This window comes from Ixodes scapularis, unplaced genomic scaffold (genome assembly GCF_016920785.2).
Source record: "Ixodes scapularis isolate PalLabHiFi unplaced genomic scaffold, ASM1692078v2 PGA_scaffold2__306_contigs__length_199485367, whole genome shotgun sequence".
Taxonomy (NCBI): Eukaryota; Metazoa; Arthropoda; class Arachnida; order Ixodida; family Ixodidae; genus Ixodes; species Ixodes scapularis.
In genome coordinates, this window is record NW_024609857.1 from 67,337,168 (window position 1) to 67,352,390 (window position 15,223).

The following is a 15,223-nucleotide window of genomic DNA, read 5'->3' on the forward strand; positions in this document are numbered from 1 at the left end:
GCTGCGCTCTAATTCGGTGTTACAGGGAGTTGTAAACGGCTTTCACTTTTTTTCAACTTATTTTTATGTGACCGCAGAATGATAATTTTGAACACTGTTCCGGTTCACAACGAATAAAAAAATTTGCGTCACTATTTGTTTTGTTTGCTGTTTAGTTACTAAACTTGATATATCTTGAGTCTGTGTGCCAGGAGAGGATCGTCAATATTCCTTCACTCTCTCTCTCTCTCTCTGCAAGAAAAGATTACTTATTTTTTTAAATTTCAGTCATGAATGCTTAGTTACTGGCCTTTGTGACGTGCCCTGTCCTCGTCCTCTTTATTTTGCTTTCAATTTATGCATCTAACATTGCCAACACACTCTTATTGGTTGGCCGAGGAATGTCCGGGTTTGACGTTGTAGAGTTACTTGGAAAGTAATTATGCCTGCTGTAGGTTAACTACATGATTTTAATAATATAAAAAAAGAACTAGAGTACGGCCGTCAGTGTAAATCTCTTTTCAACTATGCGCTCAAGTCAGTGCTCAATATGGGCTATGATTATCTGCCTCATTCGCCCTCATGTCTTTCGCTGCTTACTCGCCTTCTCTTGTAAGCATCAGGGAACAAAATTGATAGAAATTACTGTGATAACGCGGGCGAGCCGCTGTGTATATGGACAATTTGGTTTAATTGCCCGAGACTGGGGCGAAAAAAAAACTAAAAATTTCAACCGTGTATGAGAGATACCTCTTTCTGTCCACGGTTGATGTTTTTTTGTTTTCTGGACCCAGTCTCCACTAATTCATCAAAATGGAAAATTGGCTAGTAAGCAAGGTGAGCTGGGTTCTCAAATTTAAACTTGTTTAAAAAATAGTAACTGCATAATCGGCTTTATTTTGTCGACACCCACGGGGAACCATCCTAGCTATTACATTAGGAACATCTAACATTGCCAACACGCTCAAATTGGTCGAGCCAGGGATGTTCTAGTCTAATTTTGAGAGGCCCTTGGAAAGTAATTATACATGTTGTGGGCTAACTACATAATTTTAATAATAAAAAAAGCTTCAATACAGCCGTTAATTTCATTTCAATTACACGCTCAAGTCCGTACGCAATGGGGGCTACAATTATCTGCCTAATTTTTCCCCAAGTCTGTTGCCGCTTACCCGCTTTCTCTTGTTAACATCGGGGAACAAAATGGGCAGGTAAGCAAAGTGAGCTTGGTTCTCAAATTTAAAGTCGTTTATATAAAAAAATGGTCACTGCATATTCGGGTTTCGTTTGTAGACAGCCATGGGGAATCATCGTAGCTATTACATTAGGGACTTATCGTTGAACGTCAGTGTCAGATTGCGGGCCCTACGGGCGCCAGCTCTTACCGCCCCAAGCAACGGAAAATTCCTGCATGCTCTCGCGTGTGACCTATGAAAAGTGACTATTAATGTGACAAGCAAGCGTAGCTGCATTACTGAATCACGCGACAAGATAGAGAAACAATAATTAAACCTGTCCTCCGCACAGCTGGCGATTCATGCTTCTGGCGATCTTTCTTGAATCACCTCCCAGGAACCAAACAAAACTTTTCGGGGGGCGGATACCTTTCTGTTTAATACGATGCAGTGACATTTTGTACCTTTTGCTTTCGGTACATTACTTTACGAAGCGCGAGGCCAGCACGACAAACACACCAGCCTCCGGCGTCGTCTGCTCCTCGTACTTCTAACAAGTATCGGCGCGCCTCGCCAGGGGGAGGAGTGGCGCTGCGTATGCGCGGCGAAACTTCAGCCGCACAGCCCTACAAGGGGGCGCCGCCAAGCACCCCTCTGGATATTAATGCGAAAGCATTAACTGTCTCATGGAGCGAGCCGACATCATCAGCTTTGAAACCGCGCCAAACGACACCTTAAATCCTCTCTCCAAGTCAATCCAGCTCCCAGCTATGAAACCACGCGCAAAGCTAGCCAACAGCACCTTTTACACTTCGGTCCCATTGGCTGGCGCGCGTCGTCGAGGCTCCCATTCACCGGACGCGCAGCGCCAACACGCGGAGAGGAAGTATGATGTACATGCTTTCGCATTCACAACTCATAAGTGCTTAGGTGTACCTCGAGCCTTCTTTTTAGCTTTGTCATTTGAACACAGCGGCCGACACCATATGCTCGATCGCTGCTCATTTTTTGGAATGGTTCTCAGCTGACAAAAGGCTCATTTTGGGTCACCACTCACATGTTTACTAACAATGTGGTGTACCTAGTGACCCCCCCCCCCCCTCCCTCCCCCTCCTCTCTGCACCCCAAGCCCTGACCGCAAGCCTACGCTTAAACCTAAAAAAAAAAAAAAAAAAAAATTTTTTGTTTAAATTTTCTGGTGGAGATTTTTGTGCCGAAAAATAAATTTTGCGTGAAACTTTTTTTTTTTTAGTGAAATATTGACGACGAGAGATTTATTTGAAGTTCTGAGCACAAAGTTCATGACGTCACGGGATGCTCATTCGCTCTTTCCATTTCAACGTGAAGGCGAAGCCGATCGACCGCTCCTCCATGTGCCCTAATTGCCGAGAGAAAACAAGTGGAAAAAAGGTGACTACCGACTAAATCGCGTCCTCAAGCCGTCAATAATGCATAAAAAAAAAGATTCGCGTAAAATTATTTTTTCGACACACATGTCCCAACCAGACCGTCTAAAAAAACCTTTTTTTTTTTCTCTTCAGGTTTTTTTAAAGGGATGCTTCAACGAAATTCGAAATACACCCGTAGTGTTTCAAAATAAGTTGAATATGATCCACAATATCCGTAAATGACAATCGCACGTTTGTATCTTGAGCCTAATGGCTGTATTTTTCGTTATAAACGGCCCGCTCTGGCAAGCGCTCACAGAGCAGCGAGCGGACAGCACGTGACATCTGCCGCAATCGTGACGTAGTTCGTCTCGGGACGCGCAAGGCTGCGGCGAGGCTGACGTCGAGCGGATGTCAAAGTCGTTCCAGCCACCGAAGCGGCTGCTTTTGTACGAATTTTGAGTGACGGGTTAATCTTCCATAATCTTGTAGAGGGACAATAGCAACTTCTGGGTTACACAAAATAGATTCTCGGAAAGAGGGGAGTTCATCCTTCCACTCTTCTCTCGTGGTGGCCGGAGGCGAGACACTTACTGTCACTACCTGTCAAGGTTCCTAGACGGGCATTACAAACGAGACGTTAGTGACATTCACCAAGTGCTCTTTGCTAATCATTTAATTTGTTTTAAAATTCCTTTTTGTGTCTTTTTTAACAAGATATTATTCTGTCCGATCTGATACTGCTCCTTTGAACACATATAGACAAAAAGATAAGCGCCGAAATTTCGTTGTAGCATCCCTTTAAGGATGTAGTGCACGGTTATAAGCACACTCGGAAAAGCTAACTAACCCGCCCGAACAGACCACGAACAATGAGCAATACTGTTAAACCTCCGAGGACTGCCTGTCAGTGTTCGATACAAAAACCAAACAAAATTGTTCGTCAGTGGAAGCGATAATCTAAATTTCAAAATTCGCACACGGCTACCGTAACAGTTAGTGAGTGTAGCAACACCCGAGCTATTAGTTTCTGTATGGACGAATTGAAATTCACTCTCCTTGACGCAATACTGGTGCACATTTCTCGTATTTCATGAAATGTAGCGGTATGCAGCAAGCAGGGTAAGTGCTTTAGTGCAGTTTGGCACAAATGGAGCAAAAACTTCTGACCTTTGTTTTATTAGCGAGCAGCTTGTTTGAAAAGAATTAGGCATAAAATTCGTTTTAGGAAACCAAGCATTTTTAGTGCACTAGTTTCCAAGTATTAAATTTAATCGTTCGGATCAAGTGTATGTAAAATGAACATCTATGTATCTGTGGTACAATAAAACATGTTTCAGATGACAAATCACTTATTGGTAATTGTTTTGGTCAGAAAGTAATTAAGCACATTTGCGGAGCTTAGGTTCATCTGCCAAGAAGAGCTGTAAATGTTATTTGAATTGTCAGAATGGATGAACATGTGGTCTCAAATGTAATACAGTGTTAATTGATAGGGGTGACTGTTACGAGGGTAGTCTTCACTGTACATTTATTGGGCCCTGTGGCGATTTGATGGTGACGTCTCATCATGACGTCCTATGAAATTTGCATAGCAGTCAACAGCAATTACAGTGTTCCAACTAAGGAGAGTGCAGCAACACAACCGAACATCCAACTATACGGAACTTGATCTTATAATCAACGAACTTGGTAAAACAAAGGCACAAAAAGCATTCAGCATAAAACCCTACATTGTGAAACCTACAACGGGGTAAGGAATACATTTTTCATTGCCAGATTTTGTCAGATCAACAATACTCAAAGCAGGTTGCTTAAAAAAAAAAGTAAACATGAAATAATTTATTCATTTCCAAAACAAATGTACCTGAATACACTGCGTCCTGTGTTAATCCTAATCACAATATCAATCCCCACCCCTGCCTGTTTCAATCTGGATGATCATCGTACCAATGTGCGGTCGTGTATCACTACTGCGCATGGTGCACATTAAAGACCCCAGGCTAGTGGTTGTACTGCACTGGCTAAATTGCTCATCTACAGCGAGTGATTTATCGCAACTTTGAAATGGCTGACCAACTACACGCTGTGTAAATATCCACACAACCCCAATTGTTACTAATCACATTAACTACTTTCGGAGCAAAGAAAGCACCGTTATATTACATTTCAGAAGTAATTTACTAAGGCATGGACACACAAAATTTCTGAGATACCACTAAAAACAAGAAAGAAACAAACTTTTATTTTAAGTATCCAGGAGCATCGATAATATAAATAGCACTCCTGTAGATAGGAAAAGCATGCTTAAGGCTGATTCACAGATTTGCACTTGACCGCGCCAAGTGTGCCGAGTTTGTTGCGATTTCTTGCAAACGCTGGCACACCGACGCCCAAACCGGGTGGCTCTGAAACACATCTGGCCTGCATATACATACATTTTTATAATTTTTTACCCACAGGGTGTTTCACCGTGGACTTGAAATAATGATGACAATGTCATAAGCAACTCTTTCTCATAAATAATGTGCTAATTTGATCTCACAAATGCCGCAAAACCTTCGGTCTACTTATACACAGGTTGGAAAAGTTTCGAGTCCATGCGGTAGTTAAAGCTTACCTAGAAGAAATTACAACACCCTCAGCACAGTCAAACGCAAATTTGCAAACCAGCCTTTACGTATGAACTATTATGATTGGGAAGTTTGGAAAATTGTACATAAGAAAGAAGAAAGCAAGAGCCAACTATTGAAGGATGCATCAAGTATGCAAACCGATTCCAGTAGCATATTTGTTTCTAGCAACGTGAAAGCAAAACTGTAACTTTACACGGTAGCTTGGCCTAACTGAATGAAAGAAATATGGGATGTTGGTTCGCAATCAGGACCAGCATTATTAGTAGAGTATACTACTAGCTTAGAGGAAGCAAATTGAAAGACAAAGAAGACAACTCATGTCAACATCGATTATAGCTCTAGACACTTATAGAAAGCAAGTGATTCCTTCTGTAACTGAGGCCACTGTTGACTATTCCAGTTATCAGTCACCAAATCCGACGGACGTAAAATTATCACTCAGATGGTCACTCAAGTTTGAGAAAGGGTGCAAGTCAATGTCGCCACAATATTTAAGACTCACCTCCTGACAAAAACATTATAAATTAAAAAAAGGATTCTGAATTCGGCTAGCTTTCCTCATAAAATGAATCAATCTTTTTTTCAGTCAATACCGAACTAGAAGGCACATGTTAAGATTGTGTCTCGTGGCGCTGCACGCTTGAATGACATACATAGCACACATACCAAATTTACTAGGATCAACGTTTACCACAGCAGAGGCTTTAGCATTAGAAGCGTCCATGTCACCTGCATCTGTGAACATGCTAAATTTTTAAAGGAGCTGGCTGGATTGCAAAATAACAAGGTGCATCCTAACATAAACATGTCATCTTTCTGTACAATGTTGCCGATCCACAGCAGCAATAATTGGAGGCGTGAGTGTTAACTTGCGCCAAACAAAACATTTGAAAAAGTCTGCTGTCAATCACAGCTGCCTCAGCTTGGCCAGGCGCTGCGTCAGCTCGTCCTAAAAAAAAGAAATATAAGGTGATTCAAGAGTGCAACAAGCATGGTTCAGTTAAGAATATCACCCTTGCAATATTCACAGCTGCCACAAAATACTGAGCATGCATCCTTGTCATAATAAGCAGCTACCTGCTAGTCTTGAAACATTTGAAAAATCAGCAAAGGACATGTCAAGCGCCCACCCCTAACTAGGTAAACTGAGAGGCTCCTTTGAGCACGTCGTTACAAAAAGGTGAAGCCGAGGTGAAGCCGAGCCTATCATGTGCCCTTTGCATTTTTGCTTTGGACCTAAACAGGCACCCATGCCCTAAGTCTGGCGTTTTTAGGCTATTTAATCTCAAGGAACATCTATCTGCCTTGAACGGCAGCCAAGGAACTCCTACTGGTCTTGGCACTGATGCAGTAAAGCAGCGCGGAAGCTTACAGACCTTGCAAACCATACTGTACATACTACATACCACAGAATGTCTACCTCATAATTATGCAACAATGGGTGGCTCAGATCTGCTTGGAAAGCTTAAGCTTGGAAAACACTTTACTTAGGGACAGGGACGATCAAGCAAATCTGTGGATCTTGTGAAACGCATAAGGTTACTAACACATAGAAGAAGACAAAATGTGCGACAGGTGAATGGAAAGAGCGCGCCCCACCTCGCGCATTGGCTGGCGATCAGATTAAAAACCAACCTTCAAATCCAACTCATCATTCATTATTTCTGACTTCGAGACATGATAACAATGTACAGTCGCCGACCGATTTTTCGGACTTCAAATGTCAGGATAATGGAGCATTCCGAAAAATGAGCAGATTATAAACTTGCCTTAATACGTCTAAGCGGGCTTAAAAAAGCTAATTATATTGCCTTGGGGCCTTAAGCTACACGGTGGGACCAAGTGGGAACAAGGGACCGACACAACACCGTCTGCTACAATTGGTCAGCGGTGCGGCAATGGTGAAAGCAAGAGGAGGTTACGTCCCTGCTTGCGTTCGGCCACTTTCTATTAGGTTCAGAATCGCTGCCTTCTTTTCTAGCGTTATGATCAAGTACTTTACTTAAAATTTTCTGCACTTCTTAGCGACACTTTGCGGCGGCGAAAGAACAGATGGGCCATGACGTCCAGAGTAGTCCGAAAACACAATTCACTGGGTCGAGATGGGAGGCACAAGTCCATGACGGCAGAATGGCAAATTAGCACAGCAAAATGATAACAATGATGATGGTAATGACGTGCAGCTAGAGAAAAAGAAAAGGCATAGCGTAGTGTCACCTAGCGGTAGGGGTTAGCAGTACTTAAGTAGCCCTGCCAAGCCAATGCTTGTGCAGCACACATAAAATCTAAAATGACTGCATTTCGATGGTGTTTCCCAAAAAATCGAACTTTCGGTTTTCAGGTTGTCCAAAACATTGGTCGTGAATATGCACTACTTCCATCAGGTAGGTCACAGTTTCTCCTCTAGGTCTGAAATATCGAACAAGTCCGAATTATCGGCGTTCAAAAATTTAATCGGTGACTAACAGGTTTTTGTGATCAGGCCAGGCAAGTGGTCTTTATTGTTAGAATTGTATGTGTTTGTTCACAAGGTATGTACTGTGTGAAGGGGAGAGAACACTTTGCTTCCTAGGAACCCAGTTTGAGAAGTCATGCCCTACGTATTTAGGATTTACTCCAAACACTGGGTGAGCACTTGCTTCATATCTTATGGTAGACACCTTAATTTTGATGCTCACCAAGACATATAGAGCTATTATTTTTACGTAGAACATTAATGTTGAGGAAATCGGTGAGAGGTGTGCCAAGAAGACAGTCAACTAACTTTTTAGTTACTCAATTATAGCGCAGTTTCTGAAACCGGGAATCCACACAGTCCACGGGCATTCAGCGTCCCAAAATTTGTTCGCTTTTCCATATTCCTAAAAATTTGGGGGTTTCACGTGCCAAACCAACGACGGGCATCTGGCACGCCCCAGCGGAGGACTGAGGATTAATTTCGACCACTTGGGATTTTTTGACGTGCAACCGAAAGCTCGGTTCCACTGCGCCTTCTCCGCAATAAGCCTCCGTCAATTTGCGGGCACCTCGGCCGGGACTCGAACCCGCCACATGGCGATCCGTAGGCCGGCGCTCTCGCCTCGGAGCCACCGAGGCGGCTTTTCCATATTCCTAAGTGCCTGACTAAATGAGTGAACAAGTCTACCGCCTTATCGATACAATGTTCACAATAAACCTTTGTCCTTTGTTGAGCAGGAATCAGGTTCTGTCCATGCACATCGATGTTTGCAAAGAAAACTTACAAAACTCAAACTTCTGATTTTTTTTTTTCTACCTTTTTTTTTTTTTGCCTTTGAAAGTAAGTACTTAATCGGGTGTATGCGAAGCTTCGAGATTTGCCGAGGGGAAGCTGTCTTCCAGAAGCTAGCAAGAGTGAATTTACAGTAAACCCTCCTTACAACAGTCAACGAGACGGCAAAAAACTTCAATATAAGTATAGTAACTTGATGAAATTGGGAGAGCCATAAAACAGTGGCGGTATCCTTGAAGGTGGACAGGAACACTGCAGAAGCTTAAAACATAAACAAACCTTGGCAATGAACAACTTTTACTGACAAGTAAAAATATAACAGTTAAAACTTGATCTAACAAGGCTGAGGGGAGCCACAAATTACTTAGTTAAATGGTAACTTTGTTAAGGGGGACACAACCCAGAAAAGAAATTTCTGCAAAAAATGTTGATTTTGAAAAATGCCATGTACATCCACCAACACCAAGAGAGTATTCCCAGAAAGTTTTGTGTTTGCACAACATAGTTCTTTTTCTTTTTTTTTTTAATCTCTTCAGATTTATTTTGGTTTATTAATGCTAAAGAAAAGGTAGAGCGAAGTATGAGCACTTTGAACATGTTTTTCTCAGTTCCACTTTTTGGCATAAATTTTACTTTAATAAAACTATAGTTTCAGAACGAGACTATCAAAAGAATTAATATTTGCGGCTTGTATGCCGAAATTTCATGGAGCCCATTACTATGAACATAGATTTTGCATTTTCATGTTCCTTTATTATAAAAAATTGTAATTTGCAAAACTTGGTAAATGTAGAAGAAACTTTTTTTTCATAATTTTTATTCGAAAATTGTTTTTTTTTATTCTTTTTCACGGTAGACGGCAACAGGCATTCCAGTACGCATTCCACCAGAAATATATCTGGTTATCAACACTATTTCTCAATGATAGATTCATTGAGCAGATTCCATGTGAAGCTAAGCTTTACTTTGCTCTCGGGGTATAGTACCTCATAAAACAGGGCTGAAACTTTGCATGCCCTCCTTCTATATGGCTGCAAACACCACCTGCATATTTCACGCCGACTGAGAGCGTTTCGCAAGTTGACATTACCAGGTAGTGTCCCCCCTGAAAGGGGCACCAAAGAGGATTCTGCAATCGCCTGCTCTCAGGCATAACTGATTCTACGGGCCCTAAGCATCCTAAAACTCTAAAATTTACAATCACATGACGCCGATTTTTGTAGTAAAATTGTGAGGAAAGGTCGGTACAGATCACATTCTGAGCCGATTTTTCCACTCAGGAAAGACGAGGCATACCCCATCAGCTTCTTAGAATGGATGCTTGGGCGAGTTGGGTATTCATATCGTAGGAGAAGCGCTAAGTAGATTCACTCACCCTCAAACTCACACTCACACTCACACCAGAAAAACGGTCATTCACGTCGCGACAGCGCGACGTGAATGACCGTTTTTCTGGTGTGAGTGTGAGTTTGAGGGTGAGTGAATCTACTTAGCGCTTCTCCTACGATATGAATACCCCATCAGCAATGTCAGCGAGGTGATGATGGGCGTTCGTCAGCCAATCGCAAGCAGTCTCTCTCGGAGATGCGCTTGAGATTGAGAGGCGGTTTGCGATTGGGCGACAAGCACCCATCGTCACCTCGCTGACACCGCTGATGGGGTATGCCCCGCCTTTCCCGAGCGGAAAATTACACACAAAAAGGGGGTTCCCAACCTTTCATCACGTTTTTAATAGGGAAATCCGCATCGCGTGATTGTTACTTCTGGATTTTTAGGATGCTTAGGGCCTGTAGAATCAGTTATGACCAAGAACAGACAATCACAGAACCCTCTTTAGTGCCCCTTTATATCGAAAATGGCATTTTTTGGGCATTAAATTTGATAAACCTAGTTTTAATGCAAAAGCATCCAGAGCTACCGCGACCAGTGTTGCGGAGTTGTCACTCCGGAGTTGGAATGATTCCCGGAATCATTCCGCATTTTCGCGACCCCAAAATGGAATGGGAATGGAATGGCGGCAACGTTCAGGGGAATGGAATGGGAATGGAATTAGATGCCTTTTGCCCGGAATGGAATGGGAATGGAATGGGCCAGGTTCTTTATATTTTATTTATTTATTTATTTTTTACGTTCAGCTATACCGAGCCAGTCAGGGAGTCGGTTGTTCAGAAATAAAATGAGCGGGAAACTGCGAACCCGCGTAAGGCCCTAGCAGACTTATGCGCAAAAGAGAAAAATGCAAAACAAAAAACAAGCGTCAAAGCAAAGAACAGAGGGGCGGGGGGGGGCAGTGGCGCCTTTCACCAGTGAAGTTCAACACATATCCGAATGCGTCTGCGCCTGTAATATTGCATGGCTGGTACGTCATCAGCCAACGTGAACGTGACCTGCTGCTCTGGTGATTCGATACCCACGAAGGAGGCCAGACGTGGCCTCGCTGTCCGGACCCAGACTTCGTACACTTTCGAGTCGTCTCGAACGCGCTGTTTCTCGAAGAGCTCGCACCTGTGCCGGCAATCTCAGATCGCAATCCACGAGACGTTTGTTTGAGTGATGCTAGGCGAAACTTGAAGACTGCCATTCATGCGTTGGAGGCGGAGAGTCGGCAGGAAGGACCGTCACAACGGGGATGCCACCGTATTGATTTTTCAACCGTAACAGAAGATAATACATGTAGTTCAGGATGCTTCAGGTGGTCTACTTTTCTCGAAAATTCCAAATGAAACTGCCTGCATGGTCTTCAACGAAGTCAGCTACAACGAAAGTATGTATTGTCCTTTTATAACAGCAGCGTGGGTAAAGTTTCATGTTCAAGGCAACACCTACAGATTCAAGAATACTACCGTAAAAACCCGCGTATAATACGAGGTTTCTTTCTAATATTAGCATACCAAAATTTCGCCCTCGTATTATATTCGGGTCCCAAATTTTTTGGGGCTTATTTCGTGCACCCAGTTACGGTTTCGGTTTCAGAATATCGTGCAACAGAAACGCCTATCATCATCATCAGCAGCTGTCCTAAAAAAAAAAAAAAGAAGACATTTTCAACGAAATGTGACCATGTGTCGACGCCATTTTGCGACAGTTCTGTACCACGTTCGCCAACCGACGCCAACTGACGAGCTTCACGATGCCAGCACCGCCAGCACCAAGAAAGCAGTACTCGGCCGCGTTTAAAAGGAAAGTTATTTTGGCCGCCGAGGCCGTCGGAAACAGCGCCGCTGGACGGTTCGGCGTAAACGAAGGCAGCATTCGAGGCTGGCGGCGTCAAAAGGCCGCCCTTTTTGCGTGCAGCGGCACAAGAACTCATTGTTATCCCGGGAGGTATGACATCTCAATTACAACCACTTGACGTCTGCATAAACAAGCCTTTCAAGGACCGTGTCCGGCAAAACTACGTGGAGTGGATGAGCTCGGGAGAGCCCGCGGTGACCCCCACTGGACGGCTTAAACGGGCTTGATTGTTCGCGCGTTCAAAAAATGTGGCATATCAAACGCGCTGGACGGCACAGAGGACGACTGTCTGTGGGAAGAGATGTCGGACAAGGCGTCGTCCGAGTCGTCCGAGGAGAGCGATAGCGATGAATGAGCGCATGGTGCTAATAAAGGTTCTCGATGCAGGTACCTTTTGGTCGTATTATACGCGGATGAAAACTTTTTTTTTCTTTTCGCGGTTCCAAAATCGCCCCTCGTATTATATTCGGGTTCGTATAATACGCGGGCTTTTACGGTAGTTCATCCCACCGTGACGTCATGTGATCAGTGCTGACAGGGGCGCCCTTATTGGACAGGGAAGTGGTGATGTTTTCATGGAGTTTATTTTAGAGGTCGAAGTCTTTTCGCATCACTGGTCAGTCAGACAGGATGCTAGGGAAGGGACCGCGGTCAATCCTTGATGGAACGTTTTTTTAAATCCATTGAGGACTCTTCGTCCGGAACCACTACCTTCAAGACGAAGTGCCAAGCCTGCGGAAAAGTAATTTCGGGACCAAAAAAAAAAAAGAAACTTCCACTTCAAACTTGAAGCCTCATCTCAGTTGGCGTCTCAAAGAAATTTGAAAAATGTATTATCAGTATTTATATTTCTGCCCTCCCTAAAATGTATTCTTGTATCTGTATTTCCAAAGACTTTTTGCCTCTTTTTAAAATGTATTTCCGATACGTATCATGATATATTTTTATAGATATATTTGAGACTTGGAGTATCATTATTTTAGTTACTATTTTCATCTATCCCAGTATTTGTATTTCCCAATACATTTCTGAACACTTCTGCCCAACCCTGCAACGTATAGCAGCTGTCAAGTGACACTTTTAACGTTTAGGAATTGGAGGAATGGAATGGAGCGACTCAGTCATTCCAGGAGTGGGAGTGGGCACAGTGTCCCCATTCCTAGGAGTTGAAAGGAATGGAATCATCAAAAACTCTAATTCCCCGGAATGGAATTGGAATGGAATGGGGGTGCCCATTCCGCGACACTGACCGCGATACAGCATTGGCGCAGAGCTCACGCGCCGAAAATGTGATTCACGCACGTAGGAATTTAGTTTATAAAGATGACGCGCACTGCTAGTTTGCAAAGGAAACCTTCGAATTCTTGAGAAAATTATATAAATTTTTTTCTGACACCGCAATCCGTGCCCCTTTATCTGCGAGAGCCAGCCGGGGCATGCATTGAAGTCCACATACCCCATCGGAGACGTGAAAAGGGTGACCTTTTTAAACCAAGCATAAATTATTTCTGCATTTTCCTCGAGGGTGAGCACTTTTTTTTCTTCGAGGCTTCATTTCACGACGATGCAGAAGCCACCGATAGGACAAGTGCACGGATGGCATCATCGTCTCTTTCCGATTCCCAGCATTCAGCGTGCACTCATATTCTGTCAGGCGTTGGTTGTCCATGTGCGCTCGAAGATCAAGAGACATGGAACTGTCCAGTAGAAATCTCGCACTCGAGGTGCGACAACTGAAAACTTCCCCGCCTATCTCGTCTTGGTGATACCCTGTTGTTCATATCCGCCGTGCCTGTCATTAGGCCTAACAAGAGGACAAACCACTACCGAACATAACCGAACCGAAACAAACGACTAGCGAACTCCATCAGTGCTATCTCTTGCATGTGACAGGAATGAAAAGCCATGAAAGATCTAGCGTCCCCTGGTATAATTGACTAAAAGCCCGTGGTGCTTAGTTTGTTTTTCCATGAAAACAAAACTAGGGTCGTCTGAACTTATTGCTGGCATGGGAGCAACAAACTTTGAGGCATTCTAAATAAAATATACTTAAAATTAAACCTTTTGAATTTTTTTTACTTCTGAGAATGCATATTTAGATTGGGTCGATGGTAAAATATATTTGGCTTTTTCGAGTTTACAAACGCATGGAGCCCTAAAGGAACCTGTGTGTGAATTAGAATTTATTCGTTAAATCGGAAATTTCGTAAAGTGGGGTTTGTAAAATAGTTTCAACGGTACGTCAAGTTTGCTGAGTATTTTGCTCGAGCAGTGGTCTGTAATGCCTCCCCAAGGCAGTTCAGGCGCCCTAATATCACTATCACTGACACTGCACTCCACTTTGTTCCAAAGCAGCTGTAGGATGTTTCGTGTCTCTGCAGACTCTGCACTTCTCAATCTGCCTCGTAAAATGTCTCTTTGTCTACACTTTAGCCGCACACAAGGTCTACCATCTGGAAATATGCAGAAGGAGCAAGAAAAAGGATGTCCGCATCGACAAGCGCCAACAAATCAGTTTTCCTTGATGGCTCCACGAACGTGTTTGCGCACACTCCTGTAGGGATTGTTGCAGCTTTGGGAGTCGTCCGCTGGCTCGGCAAGCAAGCGCACCTGAGAAAATACGGTGTGCACAAAGCAGTTGGCGGTCTTTGATTTTCGAATCACGGGTGCACTCGCCCTTGCTTGGGAAACTCTCCTTGAACCTGTTCTGCGAGGCGATTGACAGTGTCGATGCTGGGATCGCCAAGTTGTCGAACCCCTTGGCGATTCTGTTCTTGCGTCGGTCGCCTTTTTCATCGCAGACCAAAGCGACTTTTGGTAAACACTCTGTACAACGCACATGCATGCCGTACGCCAGTGTCGTGGCTTTCAAAAGGGCGGTTACATTTGGGCTCCTATGCTTCCCTGACCACATTCTGATGCTACACACAGTGTAGCGTAGGAATGTAAACACTGCTCTGGCCATGTCGGCTTTCTTAAGTGATTTCCTTATAACGAGGGACAACTGCATCCATTTCGAACACAGCTGACTCGTTGTAATTCAGAGTTGCTTTATCCAAGCTTTTGCTTGGTATAAGGCACGAGTGCCCTCGTGGGTTCCCAAAACTGCCAAAAATCCATCAACTGTGCTGACCCTAAGTAAAGTTGTAAAGTGGTTTTTACAGTTTCAGCATTACGGTTTACGAAGTCTGTAGGCTTCTACTGGCTTTATTGCACCGATGGCGACAGAAAGAGAAGTTCCTCGGAATTCAGTCGAGCAGGATGGGGGGTTCTTCGACATCGAAAGGATTGAGAACTCCAAAGTTAGCGAGTGCTGTCTAGGTTCTCTCAATGCATCAATGACATGATTGAGGAAATTTGAGAAACTGTACCTGTTCAGTGGAAGCTGCACTCGACTGCCCGATCGTGCTGTTCACCCCCTGGGGCAATTCCATGTTCAGCTCCAGCCTGGAAGGACACGGGAAACGAGAGAAATTAGCCCGTGCTTGATCAATGCCAGCTTCCCTGTAAATTCAATTAGTAGCACAGTCGGAGCTCTTGTCGAGCGCTGGGTCACTCAAA

General features: G+C 43.7%; 1 protein-coding gene across 1 annotated transcript in view; it reads right to left on the reverse strand.

Annotated features, from left to right (window-relative positions):
- Positions 1–4,056: 4,056 nt before the first annotated feature.
- Positions 4,057–15,223, reverse strand: part of LOC8042528 (charged multivesicular body protein 1b) — a 37,080-nt gene continuing 25,913 nt past the window's right edge. Inside the window, exons 5-6 of the mRNA XM_029986452.3 lie at positions 15,034–15,109; positions 4,057–6,127 (exon numbers count right to left, since the gene is read on the reverse strand). Coding sequence (XP_029842312.1) covers positions 6,086–6,127; positions 15,034–15,109 — 118 coding nt within the window. The 3' untranslated portion in view covers positions 4,057–6,085. The remainder of the gene's footprint in view (positions 6,128–15,033; positions 15,110–15,223) is intronic.